We start from the raw sequence: 24,236 nt of genomic DNA on the forward strand, positions 1-24,236 counted from the left end.
TCCCTCCCAGGGTCACACTGCTCACCAGGGCTGCGACCCCGCCACCGCCCCGGGGCTGGCGTGGGGACCTGCAACGGGGCTCAGCGGGGGCTGGGGAACCGCTCCCGGCCCTGCTCCCTGCCCGCCCGCCCGGCCCGGGGGCGCAGGGTCAGGGGGCCCGGCGGTGCCCGGAGGCCCGGGGAGCACAGGGTGCGGGTGCCCGGGCGGCGGCAGCCTGCAGGTGGGGCTCTGGCAGCACGAACCGCTTTCTCCTCCTCCCCAAACTCCCTCTGCTCGTCTGCCACCTCCTCCTCTCTGCGTTTTCCCGACAAACAGCGAGGTTCAGCTGTTAGAGCCCCCAGCGTCGCTCTGGCTCGCAGCTGCGGCCCCTGGCCGGGGACTCGCTCTTTCCACCCCGAGGACACTTCGGTCTTGACCCCTCCGGCCGCAGGCGATGCTCAGCCCCCACCCCAGCAGCCTGTTCCTCTTTGCTGGGGCGACACGACCCCAGAAACTTTCTCATCTTCCTCCACAAAGACTGCTTTGAAAAATCACTTGTTTATTTCAGAAGGATGTGCTTTAAATTTTCAGAGAAATATAATTTATTTTAAATCAATTTAAAAGAAAGCTCTGAAGAAACATTGTGTCTTGAGGAACATTGTCTTCAAATTGTTTTCTGTTAAAGGGAAGAAAAACCGCGCTGAATTGATCTCTAATGACTTTCAGGGCTGGGGTGGGGAGCGCAGCGTACCCAGCAATCAGCTGTAGGTACCAACTGCAGAGAGGAGGAAAAGCCACAGCTCAAAAAGAGGTCGGGGCCAAGGGTTAGTGCGGATCCTGACACTCGCAGTGGAAAGATCTGCGTTGCAGTGCTGGGAAAGTAAATCCACAGCAAGTCTGGGGACACAAATTTTTCTCATTTGGGCAAATATTCTTTGCTGCGTGGCACTGGAAGTTCAGGAGATGCCAAACGTTGTAGTTAAAGGCTCATTACCGCCATGTCGGGAACTGGAGACAAGCTGCGCTGCAAGGGACAAGGAGAACCTTCATCTGCAGCTCCCCAGCAGTTGTGTATCAGGGCACCAGCTGGAAATAAGCTCACAGCAGAATACAAGGGAAAAGCACTGGAAATGCTTTCAGGTGTGGAGAATATTCCTGTCTGAGACAAAGTCAGGTGTTCTTCCTCCACCAGGTGTTCTGGGTGTAACGCAGGCCTGTCCGTTCTCACTTGGAAGTGACTCGACTGCCTAAAACAAGATCTGAATGGGGAGAAGTTTAGCAACAATGCATTTGTAAGTGTTTCAAGATTACCTGCAGCAGGAATCCTAGCAGACTTGTAATTCCCTGCCACAGTGTATTAATGATCCCTCTGTAAGCAAACATGCACAGCGGATGCTGAGAGGAAGCTGAAGCCATGAACCACGCATGCTGTAGGTCTGCAGCGTGTTGCCTTGGGCACAACACGGCTCAGGAATGACTTTTTTTGGGAGCTGACTTTTCTTGACCCGTCTTGTAGACACGGCTCAGCACATTTAACAACCCGAGAGGTGGCTGGGTCAAACTCCCAGGGATCTCTGGAGAAGTGCCGGGCGCTCAGCAAGGGCTCGTGAAGGACAACAGAATCACAGAATGGTTCACAACCACGAACATTTGGATACTCAGCTACCCTCTGTCCACAGTAAGGGAGGAAACCTGTGTTTGACATTACTTGCTTAAGCTTATTCTTAGAAATACATTATTTAACATGTTTTCTGAAAGCATCCCTATCCCCTGCCAGGTTTCAGCTCCCAGGAGGGGGAGTGGTTTTGACTCTATTGTCCCTAAAAATGCTGGTTTTAGAACAAATGTCCCAGGGAAGTTTGTATCCCTGTGCTACGTGCCATTCCTCATCCAGGGAATCGCACCCATCATCAGCGCTACATTTATGGAAATAAATTTAAAGAAGTCCAACGGCTGGGATTTGCCTGGAGAGCATTAGCTCCTGCTCTGCAGAGCTCTGGTAGTGCGTTGCCCCCTGTCCCGCAGCCCCCCTTCCCGTCAGCGAAGCCCCTCAGGCCATCACGACTTCGGGACCACTCGCCCCACGCAGGTGAGCGGGACTCTCGGCCAGCACACAGGAGCACGTGTAGCCGGGCGCAACCTGCCGCTGCAGGAGTGGACAACGATGGCAAGTTAAACAGTGCAGAGCTAAGATACGCTGTGAAGGAGTTAACTCCTCGTGAAGTAAAGCTTTAGAAGAGCTGGTAAGTAGAAGCGGAATACTTGATCTTTGTATTGCCTCGGTTCAACACACACCCACCCATTTCTACTTCCTTGATGTCACTAAGCCACCTCTGATCTTTCGGAGTTGAATGAGCATGTTTTTGCTGACGTACTTACCAACAACTAAATATAAAATGCGGGAATGAATCCAAATGCCCTGGAAGAATTGCTTGGGTTTGTTTTCTCCTAGAATCAACAGCAGCATAATGTCACAGCCAACATCTGGAAAGTTGTGCAATTTTCACTGGTGCTTTTAAACTGTTCAGGCCCTGTGGTTTAGCGCTTTTAGAAGAGACTGTTTATTTCTGTTGTTTAAGTTTTCCCAGCTAGCACTTTCCCCCTTTGCACTGCTGCCTGTGAAAGAGTCCTATGGATTCAGCAGAGTATTCTCTGTCCACGTGGGCATGGGACACACAGCGGTCTGTCTTTATCTGGCTATAGGGTTTCCACCTGAACCTTTAAACTTCTTCACAGGCAGCTTCAAAAACCACCCCACCCCCCCTTACCCTCAGAACCTGGTGTACGTAGATGTTCTTCACCAGAAGCCCATGCTGCAGCGAACACAGACACACATAAGGTTTTCCCACAAAAGGGGCTTTACATGTTAAAAAACCCACAAAAACCACCCACAAACCCCCCGAAAAACAAAGATCCAAGTGTGTCGAGCTGCCAGACTTGAAGCAACACCAGCATTTATCCTTCTCCAGGACTGACCAGCTTTCCAAGGGCTGTTGCAGGCTCTCGCCCAGGTTGTACCACCATGATCTTTTCACCACACTGAAGCGCAGCTTCTCAGAGCCGTCCCCAACACTGACGTCGCTGCAGCGTGGGGCAACTCCGCAGGGAAAAGGCACCGACTCTCCCTGCACGCAAGTCTGCGGAAACGACAAGGGACGAGAGCCTGACATTCCAGGCAGGACTGTTCTCACGGAGTGAACACGTGGTGTTCCCTGTGGTGGGAAAGGCAGGGGCAGGAAACAGACATTATAAATAGGGCTGAGGAAGAAAAAACAATTCCAGTTTATGGTAAATTAAGATTTTGAAATAGGGAACAATACAGTCTAGTAACCATATGGGGTGATGCCGAGTCACGCCGCGGCTGGTGGGCAGGGCTCTCCCCAGGGACGCTCACAGCCAACAGCATGCACAGTCCAGCAAGCGGAGTCTGGGGAAACGTTGGGTGGAATTACGGTATTTGGCTCCTGAAAGTTTATACCTCTGTTGCTTAAGTTTCTGTAAGAGTGGAAGGACTGGAGTAATTAATTCAGGACCTCTCTCACGTCCCAGACGCAGAGCTTAGCTTTCCATCCTGCAGTATTCTGCTTCAGACAGAGCAGGGACTACAACTACCTGGCTTGCACCTGAAGCCAGGACCAATGCTCACAGCATCCTCATTGTACTTTTTGCCACGTTCAGTGACTTTTTGCATAGCTATGTGGGCAAGAGAAAACTAAGCCGTGTGCCGTTCTGTTCAAATAGCAAATGGCAATGAGTACAAACATGGCAGGAAAATATTTAATCTAAATTAAATACCCAAATCTTATCACTAAGCTCACACTTCATCTTTAAGTACCTCTCCTGTACAGCAACAAGCTTCCTGACTCTATGGATTAAAAAAATACCTGGAGTTTAAAGTAATGTGTAACTATTAGGTCTCATAAAACCAGCACGTCTTCACCTGAAAGTCAAGGCCGGTAGAACCAAACACATTAAATACCTCAACTCAGATACTGCACTAACGGGAATTACAAAGTACTGAAAACAGGCCGCTAACAATTTCAAATCAATTTTATTTTCTTAAATTGGTGTTGTACAATTTAAAGCCAAAAAAAAAGTCACACAAAACACAAATAAAAAATGTTGACAAAGTATCAAGCATTACCTTATAAAGAACATCATCATACGCTCTCACAAACCTGAAGATACATGTTTATTAGACTGAGGTTTCTTGAAATCTATTAAAGACGCTAGACACAAACGCTGCAACAGTAACAAAGCCATGACAATAGCAGGTGGACTACACTAGCAACTTCAACAATGGTTGGGGGGTTGGTTTTTGAGGTGTTTTCTTTTTTTTTCTTTTTTTTCATACCTTATTGTCTACAAAGCAATAAATATTTTTCACCAAAAAAGTTGGTTTCACGCTACATGCAGTTAGATAAAAAAGAAAGTCACCAAAGTGATGGCAAAATAAATCACCTGTCTGATTTTTCTTTTTTTTTTTCCCCCACAGTTTTGTGGGGGGTTTTGTGGGGTTTTTTTGTGTTTTTTTAATTCAAGCACAGTGGCTAAGTTTCAAGTATTGAGAGAAAACATATATATACACGTTTGTGTTTGTGTGTGTATCTGTAGACATACACACACACACACACATCCTTGTATGTATATACACAAACACATACATATATATTGGTTGTAGGTCTGTAAACCACAATTTTTTGGAGCAATATATACTTGTATACACTGAATGTGGACAATTTTGATACATTCAAGTAATGAAGTACAGCTGGAAGGTTAGCGCTGAGCTCGCCACGCGCACGGATCGCTCCGCCCGCGGCAGACGTGGATCCCGGGCCGTGCTTCCCCGCGGCAGGAGGCTGTCGGTCGGCGTACGCTCGCTCGGGGGGCGGCCGGGGGGTTCGGGGTGCACAGCAGGTGTCTGTATTGCAGAGTCAGTCCTGGCTTAGTGCCTTCAGGCCGCCTCCCGGTGCACCGCTCCCCGCACAGCACAGCCCTTCGCAGAACTGAAGGTAAAAGCCTTTCGGAAGCAGGCTGGGTCTCCTCAGCATTTCTGGCCACAGGCTGGGGGAGTTGGTTGGTTGGGTTTGTCTTTTTTTACTTTTTTCTTTTTTTCCCAGGCACAAGCACAAACGGCCACAGAAGCAGCAGGCTGCGAATGGATGATGTAACAGCGGCCCAATACTGAAGCATTTGTGAAAGCTACGCTTAAACTTCCCTGGTCGGGGCGATCTGAAATATTTTTAAATTTCTTTATTGGCATTTCTGCTCTGTGGTCAGAAAGACCTACGCTGCCAAAGATGATGCCAGCTCCAAAGCTAATTAAGTTGCTCCTGAAACCCTTGTAGAGTATCACACTGAACGTGCCAATATTGAGAGAAAAAAAGCAATGAGGACTTAACCACCGTGTGCAAAATATTTTTAGATCCCCAAAAACAAAGCCTGAGGTTTCGAGTTGCTTTCAAAGATACTTTTCTGCCCAGCGCTAACAAAATACTGCCATGACTCTTGATAAATTAAGACACATTCATGCGCACGCAGACAGACGGAAAGGCAGCCAGCTCTCCTCTCACGCACATGCTCACAGCATCCAAAGCTTCAACCAGAACTCGAGCCACTCGCACCCGCAGTCTCATTTGGCTACAGTCTCCTTAAAAGAAATGCTGAACATAAAACTGAACACTACAAGATTTCTTTATAAAAAAAAAAATAATGAAGCAGCAAATAAAACTTCTTAAAAAATGCACTTCCAATTGTAAGTGTGTAGGATCTTAACGCCTGTTCTTGAGCTCTTAAAAAGCATGGAGCTTTGTATCGACTGTCCTTAAAAGAACATTTAAATAAAAAAAAAACCCAAAACAAAACAAATCTTGGTACTGCCAGACTGCAAGTCAGCTTTGCCTGGTGTGGAGGAGGAACAGCACAGACTCTGCAGTGCTTTTTGCCTCACACTCACAAGATACAGTACAGTTAAATACGTACAGTTACACACAAACCAGATACATATATCAATATATATTCACCCTTAGGAATACATATTAATATACGCACACACGTAGTGCAATAAAACAACCAGGAAGCAAGGAAAGGAATAAAAAGAATGGCATTCCTAACAGTCGTGATGTTCCTGGGTTGTTGTGTGATGCAAAGTCAACTTCTCAAAGTTCCCATAGTGTGTAAAGTGCTCCTTTGATTCACAAAGCTAGTGTTTTCAGTTTGGGGGGGGTGAGGGCTCCAGGAAAGGGGTTATCGAGCCAACAGCTGAAAGCAGGACAGCGCTAGTGCTTCCTCCTGGTAGATATGAACTGACAGGCCGAGCAGAACAGCCAGGAGTCTTTCATGTTGATCCCACTGAGCTTGGGGACCAAGGGAGGAACGGATTCATTTTGGCTTCTTACAAACACAGGAGCATTTCACTTTCTGTCGCCCTCCTGTTTCCTGCGCAGTCTCTTTCCCTGTGTCGTTTGCCCATCCAGGCAGAGGCAGTCCACACGGCAGCCAGGGGAGGTGCAAACTTCCCCACGTCCTCTGCTGTTCTCGGTAAGTCTGTAGAAGGTGGGAGCCACTTCTGCAGCGCTGAAAGGGAGCGGGCTCCCTCCTCTCTGCCATTCAGTAAGCACTCCAAGGCATGAACACATATGAGAAGGGACAAAGGAGAGAAAGGCGGGGAGCCTCGGGTGGCCGGGAAGCTTGAAGATGCCTGGCTCTCAGCTGGGTAGGGAAAAGTACACAAACTGGCCTTGGTTTCCGAATGACACCCTCCGGCATTAACTGAAGCCAGCAGTTTCAGCACATCCATTGCCTGCAATGGACACAGCACTGGAATACCCTGTTCTTAAGCAAGAGGGATAGGCAGCAGTCTTAACCTTCAAAGTGCTGGGAAGAAGCAGACTGCTATCCTTCATCCCCTCTGCCAACGACGGAAACCTTTCCACAGCGGCTACGTCTTTGCCCAGGCCTTTGGGCAGGGAAGTACTTGTGCTTGCTGCAGTCACACATTCCCACAAAGGAATCCGAGTCTGTGGAACTTCCCAAAACGTCAAAATACAAAACATTGAGTTGAGCAGTTCATCCTCAAGGTCTCCTACCGCCAAAATCGTTTCCCACCGCAGCAGCAGGCTGTCGGGAACAAAGTGAGCTGGGGCGAGGTGCATGAAGAGGAACAACACTGAAATCAGGCGCAGAACCCCGACAGCAGAGCTGACAGCCTGCGTTCGATGCACAGTTTACCTGGGAGACAAAAAAAACCAACAAAAGAAATCAACTTCTCATTTTCCTAGCAATAAAAAGACTACCAAAACATGCTGGAGATTGGAGAGAAAAAAAAAAGAAAAAAAGAAAAGAAGGAAAAAAAAAAGAAGAAAAAAAGAAAAATGAAAAAAAAGAAAAAAAAGAAAGGAAGGAAAAAAAAAAAGGCAGAACTTCAGCAACTCTAAGCAGCCCTTTGAGAATCGTTACCATGTACCGATTTAGACTAGGTGAGGATCTGACTGCAAACACCATGCTGGGAAGGGACAGGTTGAAGGGTTGAATAATTGGAGATCCAACAATGAAAGCCAGGAGGCAGCAGTTCTGATAGAGGTATCAAGACAGCTCAGGGTCTCCAATGCCATTTGTCATGGCTTACAGCTGAGAGACTGAGCTCAGCCCGGCATGGTCAGTGCTGATTCTCCTTGTCTGAGCCCAAAAGCTAAATATTTGGTGGAATTCATTCCTCTCACAGGAAGACCTGCTGTATTTCTAGGATCATCATTTTACTTTTCATAAATAAGTAATCATATACCTGAGATCTACAATGAAGTGCATACCCACTACAGCCTACAAGAGAACAGCTCAATCAGGAGGCTGGAACACAGGGTAAAACAGGGAATACCAGGGTATCAACTGGGAAAAGGAATCTATTAGATGCATTAACTGTATCTACGGACAAAAGATGTGATTTAGGTTTGGTAAGAAATGGTACAATAGAAACTACTTAGTATTCCCTATTCACTGAGCCCGCCAGTACCACACACCACCTGCCAATCTCCCTTCGCTCTCCTTCAGTGAGCCTCATGTCAACTGTGAAAGCTGCTGATAATTAACCGACTGATTGCCTGCGAGCCAGAAATCTCTTCTCTCATTACCCATCTGAGCACTCTGCCTACACAGAAGACCAGAGCAGCCTGGCAGCACTCGGGACACCAGTCCAAGAAAAGCATTCGGTAGCCAGCCGAGGGGGCAGGCACGGTTTGCCAGCTGCACCCTTTCCCTGCGGCCATACTGATGCCATCGGGGACTGCCGCGGACGGGCTGGTTTAGCTGTGGCAGAGCAGAGCTGAGGCCAAGTCAAGCTGCTTTAACAGATGATGGCCATCCCCCCATCCCCTCTGCCTGCCTCCCATAGAGGCATGACAGAGGTGATTAAACCCCAGCCATAAGGGCAGGGAAAGTGCACTCGGAGCAAGTGAGGTCAGTCCTTTCCACTCCACACGCGCTCACTGCGGAGCCAACAGCAGCAGAAAGTTAACATCCCTCTCGACAAAGGGAGAGCGCGAGAGGCAAGAGCTCGGAGCTGCAGACAGAGGGGTCCATCTGTCCCGGGGAGAGGAAGCCAAACAATAGCAGGTAGGTAAGAGTTCAGCTTTCACTGCTACGGCAAGCACTTGCTGATGAGAAAAATATTTGTCTGCCGCGTCCTCAGCCAGGCCTGGGGGAGCAGAGAGGCGAGCAGTCCTGTTTCAGAAGATGTGTTGGAAGAAGCCCTCGCTGTGCTCTGCCCGACAGCCGCTGCAGTTTCACGTTCCCAAGTGCTCTGTGCAATCACACGGATGGTTCCAGCTGAAAACCAAACCCAGGCTCTGCTGCTGCCAAACCACTTCCTTCACCAAGTTCTGTCACACATCAAAAGCTCCAACAAAGCCCTGGCAATTGCTCTGCATGGGAAGGTCTCAAAACACAGCTCAGAACAGGGACCTGCATTTCTAACAGTTTTCCTGCTGGGAAAGCAGGAGGCCAAGCGGCGAGGAGCTATAACAAGCCAAGAGATCTCTGCTATGTCCACCAAGATGCAGCCAAAGGAAAAAAAGGATGCTGGGTACTGAATTTTCTGATCCATGCAGCTAGAAAAACACATGTTCTCGTGGGAGAAAAAAAAAGTCACCGAACACTCACATTTATTGATGTTTTCTATGTCCCCCTGTTCAGTGATGATGTTCAGGAGCCCCTCCATCAGCAGCAGAGCCTTGTGGTACCTCTGTGCGCAGTCCTCTCTGTGGTGGAACATCTCATCCAGGGCTGCAGACTGCACCTGCAGGCAACAACCCCGTGCCAAGAGGTTACTCCCAGACCCCACTCAGCTTTCCCAGCATGGCACCTATGCTGCACGAACACCTCCCTTGCCCAGCCTCCTGAGGCTGCACACAGCATCACCAGTAAAATCATCTGCTAAGGCCACCAGCAGGGACCGTGAATGCCCGACACCGGCTCTGTGCTAACCCTGCTCCCAGGCACCGTGTGGTTATTACCATTTGCACAGCATAGCTGAAGATGAGCTTCTCTGCGGTGATGCTGTTGATCCGATCCATGAGCTTCTGTTTGTCCAGGAAGAACCTCTGGAGTCTCATGTTGAGGCAGTGGCAGGATGATACGCTGGATTTATAAAGCTCATTCAGCTTCTTCACAACTAGAGTAAAGGAAAGAAATGCTTTAGGTGCTACCCCCAGTTCTCTGCGTGCCTCCCAATCTCCATGCACAGGACCCTAAATGAGTAACTTCAAGACAACGGGGTTATGTTAAAGCCAAAAGACTGGCAGGAAAGTACTTGCTGCACCAACGGGGTCTTTTTCCTTTCCTCTGTCACCTTCACCAGTTCTAAGCTTGCACATGGCAACGCCTACACGTATGCCTAGTTCACCTGAGGCCAGGTCTATTTTTGTTTCCTTCAGCTGCCACAAGGCAGAGAGCAGTTTGCACCGTGCAAGATGTCTCACGCACCACCAGAAGCAACAGACGTGCCAGATACAAAGCTTCTGCTACTTGATGGGCGATGATGTGCCGTGAAGAAGTACGTGACTTGCACGCGGTAGCTGTTGGAGCTGAGTGTGGATGAACAGCACTGACTGAGCAAGGGAATCTCTCTCTTGGGACTCTGCTGTCCCAGAAAGAAAAGACACCGATGCCTATGAAAGGCCACCTCCTTTCCTGAACCACAGCAGCTAGGACGGGAAGGTTATGGGACAGAGAATCAGGAATCAAATATGATTCTGAGGGATTAAAATAACAATCCAAAACAGCCAGCGATGCCACAGGCTTGAATCTCCCTAGCCACATAGCATGATCTCCACGAAGCACTGAATACAAACTCCCACTAACATCTGATGAGGATTAACTGCTACGTGCACATTAGAAAACCTGCCCTGAAAAAGAATAATTTATTTAGGCTATGACAACTTTCCTGTTAGCCTGAACAGGTGGAAGATGTGTAGCTAAACCTGTGCATCCTGCTCCATACTGCTTGCTACGATGTACGTGTGCTTATTGTATTTAACTTCTTGGTTTTTTTACACCCCAATCCAAGGCAGCACGAGTACTTTCAAAGACTAAGCTCTTGGGGAAGGCGGCTGATGGGTCAAGTACTTCAAGTGCTTCAAAGAGCTCCCTCAGTAATATTACAATGGTAGTTTTAAAATTACTTTTTCTAATCACTGAATCACAGCCAGCTCACATCACAAGCCAGCCAGTCAGATGCAAATGTAAGGCTGTAACACTAGCAAAGAAGTGACTCTGGCATTACCAGTATTTTACTTCCTGTGTTTTTGTTTCACTTGAAAAATCATCACTGCCAAGACAGGTTTCCATTTGGCAAGTAAGCACTTCCTAGGGTGTGCACTGTGTAATTAAGTTGGACTTATGTCAAGTACAAATAAGCACCTGAGACAGAGATGTACAAGAATCAGATAAGATACATTCCCTTCTCACCGATTAGTGCTGAAGATTCTCACAGGGGCATGAGCAGGAGTTTTGAGACCTAAAGCCAATATGAAGAGAGGAACATTCCGCTCAGTGGAAAAAAAAGACCCAGCTGTGCAAAGGAACAATAAGAAAGAAGCCTCTGGGCATACCGGTGGGGGTTCACGCTCACTCAACCCCCTCCATACCCTTTGTGATACTTTTAATACTTCATTCCAGGAGAGTCCTTTGCGCCACGTGCCCAGCAGCCCCTTACCTTGCTTGACGGTGGAGGAGAGGCACAGCTTGCCAGCTTTGATCTGCTCTATGGCCATCTGCAGCCCCGAGGACAGAAGCTCCGCTACTTTCAGGTACAGCACGAGCTGCTCTGCATAGCTGCAAGGAAAGCACATTGCAATGCAAATAGGTCAATGGGACAGCCGTAAGTGTTCCGAAGGACTTCTGGCACCTAACCATCTCTCCTCGGTCCTTACCTCCACTCCCGGCTGAGGAGGCTGATCTGGTCGGCCACCACGCTCTCCTGGAGCTGGTACTCGGATGTCACCGAACTGCCCATCTCGCTGGAGCTGCCTTTAAGGGCAGCAATTTCCATCACGTAGTGGACAAAGGCCAGCGTGAAGCGGAGGCTGCGCAGGATGTCAGTGTGCTCTTGCTGTTGAAGGGATGACAAGTGGGGGTTACAGAGGGAAAGCTGGCATGCCAGGGAGGGCTGCTCACCTACAGCTGTGCCAGCAACTATCAGAGCTTACCGAAATAACGCCTGGGCCCCAACCCCCCCTACACCTCTGCCTTGGGCAGGGACAGCCAAGCTCAGCCTCGAGCCCACGTACCGCACCAGCTCCTCCTCCACAGTAATAGTAGCAAGCAACAGCCCCAGGACAGAAATTTCAAGGCAGCTCCCTGGAGAAGCTGGTAAGACTTGCTCCAAAATTACATGCCCCCTTCCCAAGGAGGATCCCAGCTCTGTGGGACTCTTTCAGAAGTCAGCCGGGAAAGGGGAGAGACCATCTGCACCATGGGCCCCGCTCTGGTTCCCACCACAGCAATGCTGGTACAAAACTGAAAGCTGGTGTGGATTTCATGAGAGCGACAACCTCCTACGCCACAGAAACCTGCAAACAAAGCGTGTCCCGCTCTACAGCCCAGCCCTCACTTAGCCCTTGGTCTTTATATCCTCCCAGTTCAGCACCGTGAGCCCGGGGTGAGGTCCTCTGAAGAGACAGCAAGGACAACCTTTTATTTGCAACTCCTGTCCAGCTAGTGAGGGAAGAGAGCCTCTCATACTAAGTGCTACAGTCATTTCAAAATAGTTTTCCTCTGCTATTGCAGATCAAAGGGGATTAACCCATTTCTGGGAAGCTGCATTGCTTAAGTCACTGGAAGCATTTGTGGGAAGTTAGTATGTGCAGAAAAACTGAATGCTGTCTACAAAATGAATTGCTGCCTGGATCAGATGCAACTCCATTGTTGGTACTCTCTGTAGAGAAGTGGCTAACCTGTTTGATCTTCAAATACTCAGTGGCTCAGTTCTCTCAAAGAGGGCTGGTAAGGAAGTTTCCTACATGAATTAGGAAAAAACCTTAATGCTCAAGGTCTGGCAAGCTTTTGTTTTTCATTCACTGGCTCAGGCTTGGCTGCTAAGGCAGCTTTGACTATCTGAAATATGAATCTCTCCTCCCACTATCTTGCTACCTGGACAGTCCAGTATGCTAAGGAAGTGTTATCTCTATCTTCCTCTATTTTCTTTAAAAGCGCAGGAGGAACTTGGAGATTAAGCAATTGCCAAGTCATACAAGAAGTTTGTGGCAGAGCAGGAAACTGCTGAGATCTTGCAGGTCTCAGTCTGGTATCTCTAACCAATGCACAGTCCTTCCTCTCTGCTTATACAGTTGGCTTGTATTAGTTATGCTGGCATCCATGGGCTCATTTGGCATCACAAGAGTCTTTCCTTCCGTAGCCATCTCTGTATCGTGTTTTTAAAGCAATGCAAAACAAACTAAACCCTAGCCTTCAATTTGCCTTGTCCGCACCTACAGAAAGTTTTTCAAAAGATGGAAGAACCACCTCTCTGAATCTAACAGCTCTGCTCAAGATAAATAGGGGTGCTTAAATAGCAAGTTTTCAATACGCTGAAATATCTGAAGTCAAAAAATCTGCCTGGTTTGCATTTTGGTCAACTCCACAGAGCACAAAGGGGTCTCAAAATATGCTGTAAAGGTTTGGTGCCAAGAAGGTTTTGTGACATGCAAATGGGTAACTGTGCTCAGCAGAAATGATGAACGAACCCACATGACTCATTACAGATACGAGGAGCTGAATTGAGTGGTATTAACAAGATCAAGCCGATACTTCCTTAGGACACTTCTCTTCAGACCAGTGTCTGAAGTGGTGGCAGCTGGCAGTGCCTCACACTTCTGGGACCTCACAGAGGTAAGGATGCTCAGTTAAACTCACTACTACTGCGATCACATCAATGCTGAAAGTCCTAGCCCTGTGACTCTGCTGGTAATTAAGCAAACTGTTTAAAAAAATTAAGCAATTCAATGTGTAATTGACAAAAAAAAAAGAGCTAAATAAAATCTGAAGTAGAAGAGCAAACCCACATCCTTAAAACAATGTACACATATCTCTGTGGGTATCTAAAGGTTTTAGCAACACCAGCAAAATTCAGATACCAAGAGCCTTCCCCGGTCCCAGACAGCCCAAGGAGGTATCATGAACAGAACTGAAACCACGATGAATCTGCCTCCCACCTCTACTGCAAACGGGGAGCCTGCCCTGCATTTCAAATATATCTCAGCTACAACAGCATTTGCTCCGCTTTGGCTTGTCTTTAGCCTGCAGAGAAGGGGAGCCTGCCAGCCTTTCAGCTCGACAATCTGGTTCAGCTGTTCTGGTGCAGAACGTGGTGTGTCCCCCACCCTGTCCCCTCCATCAGGAGCGCAAGTGTTGGGGGTTTTTTCAGATCTTTTCAGCAGGAGCCGTATCGCTGCCTGACTCCCTGAGTGCATGCAGTGGGCAGTCATCTGATACATGAAGCTATTCACGCTCTCAAGTCAGCTATTACTAACATCAAGCCTTTTAAAAGAAAAAAGGCCCAAAGTACCCCGGTTTTCTTCAGAAACTGTTAATACAAAATGCACCAGATAACTGATGTTTCCAACCTGCAACTTCAGCTTTGGAAACGGTGAATTTTAACGTCAGTCCTGGGCTGTCCCATGGTCTAAACAGCTTGGTAGCAGGCTCAAAAGTCACTGTGCTAAATACGCCCTGGGCTTTCTGAGCGTTGCACTGGCCTAGCTGTCTTGAAGCCAGGTTGTACCATCTTTGGAAGCAACCCCCTTGGCTGCAAACCAAGATCTCTAGATTTGCTTTCCTTTTACTCCCCCTGTCCTTTGTACCTAGCAAGTCCCCAGGATATACCCACCTCCATGAGCGTCTCTTCGGGCAACTCTGGTGCCTCAAATGTAACAGCACCTTCCAGATTGGCGGTGATCGGATCAGCAAAAGCGTACCGGAGACTTGAGGGGCCTTCCACAGCATCCCCACCAGTTCCCACTGCCAAGTGCCTGCCGGTAAATGAGCCTCCAGAACTGAGAGAGCTGGAAGACCCCACTGAGAAGAAAAACAGGCGAAGGAATTACTGAAGGTATTAATAGTAGGCCAAGTATTCCTCGCTCAACAGAGGGGACAATCCTGTAGGATCCGGGATCCTGGCTCTGATAGGAGCCAGCAACAGGTACTTTGGAGGAAGATGCAAGGACTCTTGATGCAGAAAACCACTCCCCAACATAAGCTCCTCAGCAACTCAGGTAGACCAGCTTACAAGCTTAAGCAGATTTAATGCACCTTCCAGAATGCCCGTCATTGGAGACAATTCAGAAGCACTTTTTTTTTTTTTTTTTCTGTTGTTGTTCAAACACTTTCTGAACCCTGCCACAATATCTTGGGCTGATTTTTATCACACACCACCATAGTCAACTTCCCCATCATGGATTAGCATGGCCTGAACCCTGGTTCCCTAGCCTTTACACTATCACTATCACTGAATGAGCACCTCTGATAAGTGAGGTTTTTATCACGGTTTTAAAACATCAACCACTTACATGCAAACCAGGAGAGCTTTCCATTAACATGCCCTGCACTTCTGCTTCCTCCTCGTTACAAATAGGAGGCTGGGCACAGAGTAAATTACTTCAGCTGAGTCAAGACTCTAACCTCAGGATTCAGGAGACCCTGTAAGTACTGTGTCAATCAGACAATTCCCTCATCATCACCTTTTGCCCTTCTTGACCATTGAATTCGCCCTAAGAGTACCCTACGTATAAAAGATGGACATTTCAAAAGGAGTTTCTGTCTCAGGATATTCATAATACATTCACCACTTCCAGAGGGTTTCATATCCCCTGACACACTGCTGCAGAGGAATATATTCTGATGGGGGGATGCCAATACTAGCTATAATACTCTGCTAATTCTGCCAGGGTGATATTCTCCACTGTCACCGATCCTTTGGACGGAGATGTTTCTCTTCTACCCGTGAATTTAATCTGCTGCCCTACCCTGCCTTCAAAAGGTTCAGCACAGTCTCCTCTCCTCCCAGAGCTCTCTCCCTGTCGGCACCTATGCTTCAAAGCTAAGGGGATCATCAAAGACTGACAGAGTATTTCCAGATCTTTCAGAGAGAAAAGGACCAACAATATCACATTCTGGACACCCTGTAATTCCAAGAGGCTGTTTGCAGAATTTGTTATGATGACTCATAAAAGGCTCTGCCTTTGTGTCTGTCAAGTGATCTTACTCACGACTTGTTCAAGCGCTTGGGGTGCAGCTTTCCAGCTTGCAAAGCTCCCCTTTTCACCATTAACTTTGTGCATTAACTATAACATAAGGAGTTACTGCACAGACCTAATAAACAAAGCTTGTCAGCAGCATTGCTTTGACCGCCTTGATCCAACGCTGTGTCTGTGTTGTACGTTCACTATTCAACAGCCTTCTCTTCCAGGTGTCCCAGCTGAGATCTTGACTGTTCGGCAGATCCTTAAGGATCCAAGTATCAACCCACTAAAAACTGGTGCTTGGATCTGCTTCCAAATTGCTATTATCCCCACAAAAGCAATCCAGGAAGTCTGAATTCTCTATTCATAACATTTCAGTAGTAGCTACAGGCTGTAGCCAGGAGAGTAACCCCATTGTGCTACAGGCCCGTCAGACACTTTGTAAGAGTCCCTGCCCTACAGAGCTCACCCTCTAAACAGACGAGACAAAGAAAGGATTATGGTCCCAACTTTCCAGACAATCAGGGATGTGAGTGGTTTTAGTTATGACGGAAACGCAAGCCATACCCAGGAACTGAGCCCATGCGTCCCCCCATCCCAGTCAAGCAGCTTATTCATGGTTACATCCAAACCTTCCCTGCAGTGATTAAGAACAACAGAGTCGACTACATTCAGATGAGGAACAGCCAAGACGAGAACCCAAACAAGCCAAAAATGCAAACTGAAGTGTCCAAATATTTTCTTACACCAAACATAGACTCCAGCTCCCAGACACACTATCCCAAAAGGGCCAATTACCACAGCCTCAACTGTTGGCTGATGAGGCCAGAGCACTGGCGTCTTAAATGAAGAATCTGTCAAGCAGGAGTGCATTTCTCCATTTCCTACTTAAGTAGCTCAGAGTGTAAGTAACACACCTAATAATTTTGCATACAGAGCCATCCTGGCGCTTTCATAACAGTACTCGTGCACTGAAATTGTTGGGCACGGATGGTCACGCTCGTCTTTTATAGTTCATCCAAAACCCAGGGGAAAACGATCAGAACACAACACAATCTTTATGTTTGTTGACCTATTAGCAACAGTGGGTCTATGAACAGCTGCAGCGTAATTCCTGAAGCAGAGAGCAATGAAGTAAAGGAAGAGTTTGCCTGTCTCTTCCAGTACTGGAAAACCACTATCCGGCATTAGTCCTTGTGCCAGTGCAAACAGTTATCAGCAATAACTGGGGTTGGCAGGAGACAGCACGAGAACCTCAAAGGTACTTAAGACCAGCTAAGCTCTACGGACTGTGCTCTGAGCAGCCCTCTGCCACCATCAGTGTGCAGCAGCAAGGAATTCAACACATCGCTCTGCCCCCAGGCACTCCCACTGGAACAGGCAGGTAGGTATCAGCCCTTTACCTGAAAACATCCTGGTCCTCGTGGTCTGTGGGGGGGTTGTTCCACTGGGAGGGGATCCGACAGTAAAAATCACTGGGGATGGGCTGGCAGAGCCCCCAGCCCGGGCACCAGAGTGCAGGGTCCCTCCGTAAGCACCTGAGGGAGCTGGGGAGACAGTTGAAAGGTGCAGACTGGCATTACAGGAAAGTTACTCAGAGCATGGTGTGCCTCGCCCAGCAGTTTTATGTTCCTGCAGACTCTCTTGGGAGACTAGTTATCAGCACAGGCCGGTGCTCCCTTTGGAGGCATCCCCTGAGAACACGACCGGGCCAGGCTGGCACAGACTACAGGACACGAGCCTGGGCAGCGTTAGGCATTGCTGCAGCTGTTCTCCCCTCCTTGCTTCCCAACCTGCAAGCCCAGGAAGACCCACCCTTGCAGAGCCATTCATACTTGAACCACCTGGCAGAAAGTCCCCACTTCCACACGTTATCACATTCAGAAGGGGCCAAAAGAGGAAGCCCTGCCTACAAAAATCACACCACTAGCCAGCAATTACGCAGCACATGCAGCTCACAGACCTTCGAGCGCGCCACAAAAGAAAGCAAACATCATTACACTCCTCACACATGGCAGTCACTTCCTTTGCCGAAAGCCATAAGAAAAGCAGCCTCCCCTTTGTAGGAGCCACGCAGGCAAACTGTTCGCCCTAGTCCAAACCAGGACATCCTGCCAGATCTCCTTGGCCTCCCCACCTACCTGCAATTTCCATTGGCTTCTCATTGTTCAGGCTGTCGTTGCTGCCAGCTTCCGAGATGTGTGCCCCAAAGGCTGCCTTCAGAAGCAGGTCAGTGAGCCTGCCTGTGCTCAGAGATCTAAAGAGGACATACAACAACAATGCAGAAAGTCACCAGGTGCAAGGTTTCAGCTCATTTCCCCTCCAGTCTGTGCCAATGCTGCTCCACAACCACTTAACACTACACAGCAAACAGTGTGGAGCTGAAGTAACCACTGGCTCTTTCTCTCTTTCAACAGAGCACCTGAAGCACCTCCTGCTACTTGCAGAAAGCATGCAACGACCGTGACTACCTGCAGTAATGCAACTACTGAGTACAGCATTATAGTAACACAATTTTTCTGTGATGGAAGATACGGAGATTACTATCAGAGGACTCCTTTAGATCACTGGAGAAAATTGCAATCTGCAGAGAGGTGGGTGAGAAAAACTTAACACTAACACGTGAGCGACTTTGTATCCTGCAATGCTGATGACAGTCTCCACGTGGCTTTCAAACAGATCTCTGGTCTGAAGACCGGTGCCACTGTTTGATAGACAAGGAACACCCACAACACCCTCTCATCCACAAAGAGCAAGGCACACATCTGCATAATTGCAGGGAGTCTGGTCTAATAATGAAATCCTTGATCCCCACTTGATGAAACCCTGGACACTAAACACAGTGTGAAGCTGCAGACAATCTTTCATTTTATGAAATGTAGGTCATGGCCTGCCCCTGTAGAGGAAGACTTTAAAAATCTGCATCATATCTGCTTGCAACCCAAGGGTGCTAGCAGTTTGCAGGTGCTACATTATAACTTAAATGTTAGCTGAGGTTTGAAATTCGTCCCGTCCATCCTGCATTAGGGAATGAAGCACCACTGTATAAAGCAGATTATAGCTCACCTGCCCTTGATCTCTTCCACAGGCCTCAATCCCAAGCCAGCTTGCTGGCAGTGGAAATGACCCATCTCCTTCAGATCTGGCAAGGTCTTGTTCCGGGTCGGAGTCATCATGACGCCCTGATGGGCCAAGAGGGTGAGAAGATTCTGGGAACTTGGGGTTTTGGGAAACTCAAATGGGGACACAGCCTAATAAGAACAGAAAAAACAGATTTCTCTTTAAAATGAAGGAGGAGGACTCCCCTTGTCCCCCCAGTTGTTTATCAAAATTAAATTGTATGCTTAACAACCTGCCTGAAATAGAGGTAGAAATCTTACCCCATACTTGCTCCCAATCCCAGAAAAACTAAAATGAAAGGACAACAAACTCCACTGAAAATTTGTAGCAGCCTAACATAAGCAGAGAAAATGCTGTCACAGTGCCAGCTTCGCATGAGACACCAGGGCTGTCACCTGCTTAACTGTCTGCTGTCTCTGCTGGGGATTCCTACTGGACACACACTTGCGTCACAAGCCGAGTCGCTGTGTGCGAATCAGCCCAGGCACCGCAGTCCACTAATGCGCTTCTGCCTAACCTGGGCAGTTCCTTTTCATTGCCTGTTTAAAACCCTGGACTCTGCTCAGATGGTGAACACTGCTGCCAAGTGAGATCTGTCCACTAAGAACTGGGACACTACCCCATTTCACACAGGTCACTAAGCAGCCCTTGAAGAAAAGGGAACAAGCAGTGATAAATCCAGGTCAGAGCTATCTGATCATGCAGCGCTTCAACCCCAAATAGCCCAAAAGATCGAGCCGTGAGAAACCCAAAAGCAGACTCCTTGACATACCTTTGTAGGGGAGCCCATTATAGTTGGCAAAGGGCTTCTCTGCATGAACTCGGACAGCTTCGGTGAGGATCTGAGCTGCCGGCAGTGCTGCAAGCCATGAATCTGCAGAGGCTGGCTGCCTGGGGTATGACCAAAGTGAGCAACAAGAGGATCAGAGTGCTGCTTGGTTATCTTCTGCCTGCAGGAATGCAAATCTGACAGGTTGGGAGCACTGTGGAGCCGGGAGCCCATCCCTCGAGGAGAGTGTTCGGGCGCTGAGGAACCTGAAGGGCCCAAACACAGCGACAAACCACATCATTTTCTGGTTCTAACACAAAAAGCCTGCCCCATCCCAGGATCCGCTGCTAAAACATCCACAGATCAAAACCTTCAGTGGATGGCTAAGGATGGCACACTGGTTAGCACCACGATCTGCTAGGCCTGATCAAGTTTTGGCTCTACAGGAGGAAGACAGGCACAACAGGGACATAGAAATGTAGCTTCTTTCCTCCACTGCAGCCCTTACAGAGAAAGGGACCCTGACTGTCAGAGTTCAGCAGCAAGGAAATTACACATCAAGCGGGCCACTTGGCAGAGGGGCAGGTGGGGGTTTTGAGATGCTTGTCCTTCACTCAATCCATTGACTTCAAAGTCACAAATTTGAATCTCTGTGACACAGGGTCTGTCAGCACTGGAACAGGTTGGCTGAGGAGATGTGAATGGATCAACCCTGACTCCTACCAGAGCACAGAAATCCTAGCTGGCCAAGCATCAAGAGAAGCTTCTGAAGGACCATACCCAACCTTGAAGGCCCTGAGACTATGGTTCTGGCCTTATCCACAGGAATAATGAAGGAAGGTAAGGACCAACGCACCGGCGACAGGAATCCGGCTTCTCACTTCGACTCCAAGAGAAGAGGGGCTAACAGTCTGGCTGGGCTGCTCTGGGATTGTTCCAACTTTGAGGGAACACAATAAAAAAAGTTTATTCAGTATTAAGTTTCCATAGGCAATAACAACATTATGCATCATCTGTTTTATAGAAAGATGCTAGTTATCTCTCCCATCTTCTCAGCCCTATCTGTGTAGTGAAAAGATCAACAACTCCTGTTAAAGGATGGAATAAAAGCTGTGTCTGGTATTAGTTTAGCCAGTTTTAGTTTGACTTTGCCGTGATATTAATTCAGAAGAATAGAATATGAATATTCTGCATTTCCCCACCAGCAGAGACTAATAAATACAGGACTGGAGACACTAGGGATAAAGAATAGCTAGTTACACCAGAGTCTGTTCTTTTATAGAAAACAGCGAGTTGCATCAGTTGCACACCGGGGTTTTTCTCATCCCTTTTCCACTTGAATTGCTTCTTAGCATCTGAATCAGGCTACCAGATATTCAGAGAGCTACTTTTCAGTTTGAACAATGAAGTTCAAGCCCTTCCAAAGCTGGTCAACAATTGGCTTACATTTTTTTCTGAGCCAGTAGAAAGATACTTTGCACTTACAGAAGTCTTCTTCAGAAGGCAGGAAAATGTTTGATGCAGACACCACAACAAAGCTTGCCCCTCCTGGGGCTAAAAGGTATTTTCCTCTCCATTTTACTGAGGCCAAAACACTTGTCAGATAACCTCTTGAGAAGAGCCATGGGAGACCACAACCACCTGAATTCCCTATTACCTGGCAGCTACAGCTGGTCATAATGTCCCTCTTTACAGGAAAGAGGCATGTGATTTTATTAGGGCAGCAACACGTCAGTTGACATCTTACCTTGCGGCGATGGCATAAATGGCTTGGCACCGCCAAAGGAGAGCTTTCTAGAGCTGGGCACAGATCCATGCTCTCCAGGGTAAGGAGGGGAAGCACCAGTTTTAGGAAAACCAAGAGGACTTGTACTGCTAGACCTCCGGACCGTTCCAGACCTTATAGGAAACAACACCAGCACACACGTTACTCCAGATGCCAGTAAAGAGTAGTAAGGAGAAAAGTATCACCACACACTCACACACCCCCAGCTGCTTCCACAGAAGCAGAGCTTCACGGCTGTTTATTCTGGATCAAAATCCCACTGCACTACTGGACTACACCAATAGAGATTAAGATGATAATCCTTGTTCTCATGAGTTTCAATCCAAACAAATTTTACAAAACAAATGAAAAGAACAAACAAGATAAGCTTAGCTGTAAGCAGGGAAAGCCTGTCATTTTTCAGAAGTCACTTTTAGAAGCTTTCAGGTATCTAAATAAATCCTGAACAAGACAGAGTTTCATATCTTGCTGCATCCAAGGTGTTTATTTTAGGCAGTGTCTTCAGAACGCCCTGAGAGGGCTTTATTCAAGTGTCCCTCCTGTGCTGAGCCACTTGTTCTTTCATCAGAGCAGCCGTTCAGGTAGAAATCTCCGTGAGTGCAGGTTGTACGATGCAGAGGTAAGCTGTGCCAAAGGCACTGCTCTGCATCACAGCTTTCACTCAGATCAGAAGCCACAGAGCAAAACAGAGCAGCGTGTGGCTGTCAGATGTGAAACAGCTCAGTACTACCCAGAGGAATTTCTTTCTGGGCTGGATAGTCAGAACTGCCTGGGCTCCAAACTTCTTTACCTTCTTGTGAAGCCTCACCTTAGGGAGTTAAAATTAATTTGGACAGCCCACACACGCAGGAACCTCAAGTATTATCCAGCTGCTAAAATGAAACAAAAGAGGAAACTAGCCTAGCGGGAAAGTGAGTACAGCCACAATGGTACAGCCATTCTGGAGAGAGATGAGATTATTGTATATTAATTAATTATTTCTCAATATTTTAATGTTTTCACCGCTCGTTAAGAACACACAACCCAAACTCTGTTTACTGAAATGCCATTCTGCCTCAGCAGGCTCCTTCACCAAGATTCCCATTACACTCCTCTATATGAGAAAACAGTCTTTTCATCAGATCCTTCATTCTACTCTCAATTTGGAAACATTTTTTCCCTTGTTAAAAGAACATTAGTCTCAGTCAGTAGGTGGTTTTCTGGACAGGAATCAATGCACATGCTGAAAAACCCCCTCTGTCCTCAAGCCACTGCAAGATGCTGTCACTAAGGGATTCTGCCTCCTCTCCCAGCGACGCTGCATTGAGCTGTCCAGACGTATCTGAACAGAAGGAACAAAGGCGTATGGGTTTCAGCAGTGCAAGCACGGCCACACTACCCAGGAATAGCACCGTCATCCTGATGAAGTGTCAGTACTTCTACTCAACAACTAGGTGTATGTTTTACTTTATGCCACTTTTCAGAAAATAAATATTTATTAACAAAATCTATTTCAGTAGTTGAGATATAAGAATTTGATCCACCACCCTCTCCCCCTTTTTCAATATGTTACTACATTTCTCAGCCAAATGAATCCATGCTATATTGACATGCTTGGAAAAAAGGAAATCCTTTAAAATTTTAACCTAAAAATCACTTATTTTCAGGTTGCTCCAGATTCAGAGGCCTAATGCTCATCAAGTGCCTGGCCTTGAAGCAAATTGAATACACCACAAGGAAATGAACACCTGGCAAGGTGAAAAAGATACCTAGATGTTCAGTGGCAGAAAGTATTGCTCTCCCATGTTTTTAACTCTCCGGAATATGAGCCATCCAGAAGGCTGAGTATTAGCTATCAGGAACTTGCAGAAAAACACACCAGCTGACTGGAGTTGCTGAAAGATGTGGAATGTCAAATGCCACCCTACGAGACATGGGATAAGCAAGCAAGCAGACGAGTAGGGCAGGTGATGTGGCCAAAAGTATGCACACATAATTACCACCTCACCAACCAACATATCTATCCACAAACAAGCTACATTACACAGGCATACACCAGCCAGTCAGATGACAGTGGTTGATTTTTCAGAAACAAGAGTATACGTCAAGGTTTGTAATCAAATGACTTGGCAAACATGACGAGGCACTTGGCTGTAATGGACTATTTGATACACCTGATTGAAAAGTGGAATCACATACTAAATGCTTGATGAAGGTTTCTCCTTCCATCCCTGAAGGGTGTCTACTGAATTTGCTGATTAGAGGAAGTGATGGTGAGAGATAAATATGGCTTCCTGGGGCAGAAAAAACTTATGACGCCAGAGATTTTGAGAAGATGCTAAAAGCAGAGTGTGAATCATCTGATTGCATCCATTCCTCGAGTTCCTCTGCAGGGACGATGCTAATCTCACCATTACACAGTGGTGACTAAAAGGAGCAAAACGTGACAGTTTGATCCCTGACTGGTAGCTGCAGGCTGTGAACCTCAACTCGGCCGCCTGTCACCAGGTCTGGGGTAGGCACGGTGTGCCTGGGTGCATCCTCTGCACCTTCTCCAGAGCTCTCACTTTATACGTCATATGGATAGCCAGGACTCTTGTGAGTTCCAACACTAACAGGGTCCACAAGTTTTGCTGTAAAAAATACAAGGCATGTAGAAAACAGGAAGGAGCTTACCACAAAACCTGCCACACACTCATAAAAGTGAACATGAAATAGTATTAAAGTAACACTGGCACAAAACAATCTCTCTGCTGATCCCTGATTAATATCAACATATCCTTTCTCTTTTTCTGGTTCCACTTTGAATAAGTCTTATCCTGAATTAGGCTGGCTGAAGCCCAAACTTAGGCTGCCATAGGTATTACCCTACTTC

The 24,236-nt window shown here is 47.5% G+C and overlaps 1 protein-coding gene and 1 long non-coding RNA gene across 7 annotated transcripts in view; both read right to left on the reverse strand.

Moving 5' to 3' along the window:
* Nucleotides 1–532: 532 nt before the first annotated feature.
* Nucleotides 533–3,222, reverse strand: LOC129213784 (uncharacterized). The gene is made up of 3 exons (XR_008579531.1): nucleotides 2,956–3,222; nucleotides 2,359–2,427; nucleotides 533–1,238 (listed from the first exon to the last, which is right to left on the reverse strand). It is a non-coding gene; the product is annotated as an uncharacterized LOC129213784 (long non-coding RNA).
* Nucleotides 3,223–4,014: 792 nt separating this feature from the next.
* The window catches only part of ULK1 (unc-51 like autophagy activating kinase 1), a 96,025-nt gene continuing 75,803 nt past the window's right edge, over nucleotides 4,015–24,236 (reverse strand). For 3 of the 6 annotated variants that reach the window (XM_054844006.1, XM_054844007.1, XM_054844010.1), the window contains 12 exons: nucleotides 21,344–21,495; nucleotides 20,453–20,536; nucleotides 19,600–19,862; nucleotides 18,774–18,958; nucleotides 17,849–17,964; nucleotides 17,111–17,254; nucleotides 14,357–14,544; nucleotides 11,403–11,581; nucleotides 11,186–11,304; nucleotides 9,486–9,643; nucleotides 9,133–9,268; nucleotides 4,023–7,209 (listed from right to left, as the gene is read on the reverse strand). In XM_054844006.1, coding sequence (XP_054699981.1) covers nucleotides 7,154–7,209; nucleotides 9,133–9,268; nucleotides 9,486–9,643; nucleotides 11,186–11,304; nucleotides 11,403–11,581; nucleotides 14,357–14,544; nucleotides 17,111–17,254; nucleotides 17,849–17,964; nucleotides 18,774–18,958; nucleotides 19,600–19,862; nucleotides 20,453–20,536; nucleotides 21,344–21,495 — 1,780 coding nt within the window. In that variant the 3' untranslated portion in view covers nucleotides 4,023–7,153. Of the gene's footprint in view, nucleotides 7,210–9,132; nucleotides 9,269–9,485; nucleotides 9,644–11,185; nucleotides 11,305–11,402; nucleotides 11,582–14,356; nucleotides 14,545–17,110; nucleotides 17,255–17,848; nucleotides 17,965–18,773; nucleotides 18,959–19,599; nucleotides 19,863–20,452; nucleotides 20,537–21,343; nucleotides 21,496–24,236 lie in introns of all 6 variants that reach the window. The other 3 variants (XM_054844005.1, XM_054844009.1, XM_054844008.1) reach the window with 3 other exon arrangements.

The sequence above is a fragment of the Grus americana genome, chromosome 16, assembly GCF_028858705.1.
Source record: "Grus americana isolate bGruAme1 chromosome 16, bGruAme1.mat, whole genome shotgun sequence".
Lineage (NCBI taxonomy): Eukaryota > Metazoa > Chordata > Aves > Gruiformes > Gruidae > Grus > Grus americana.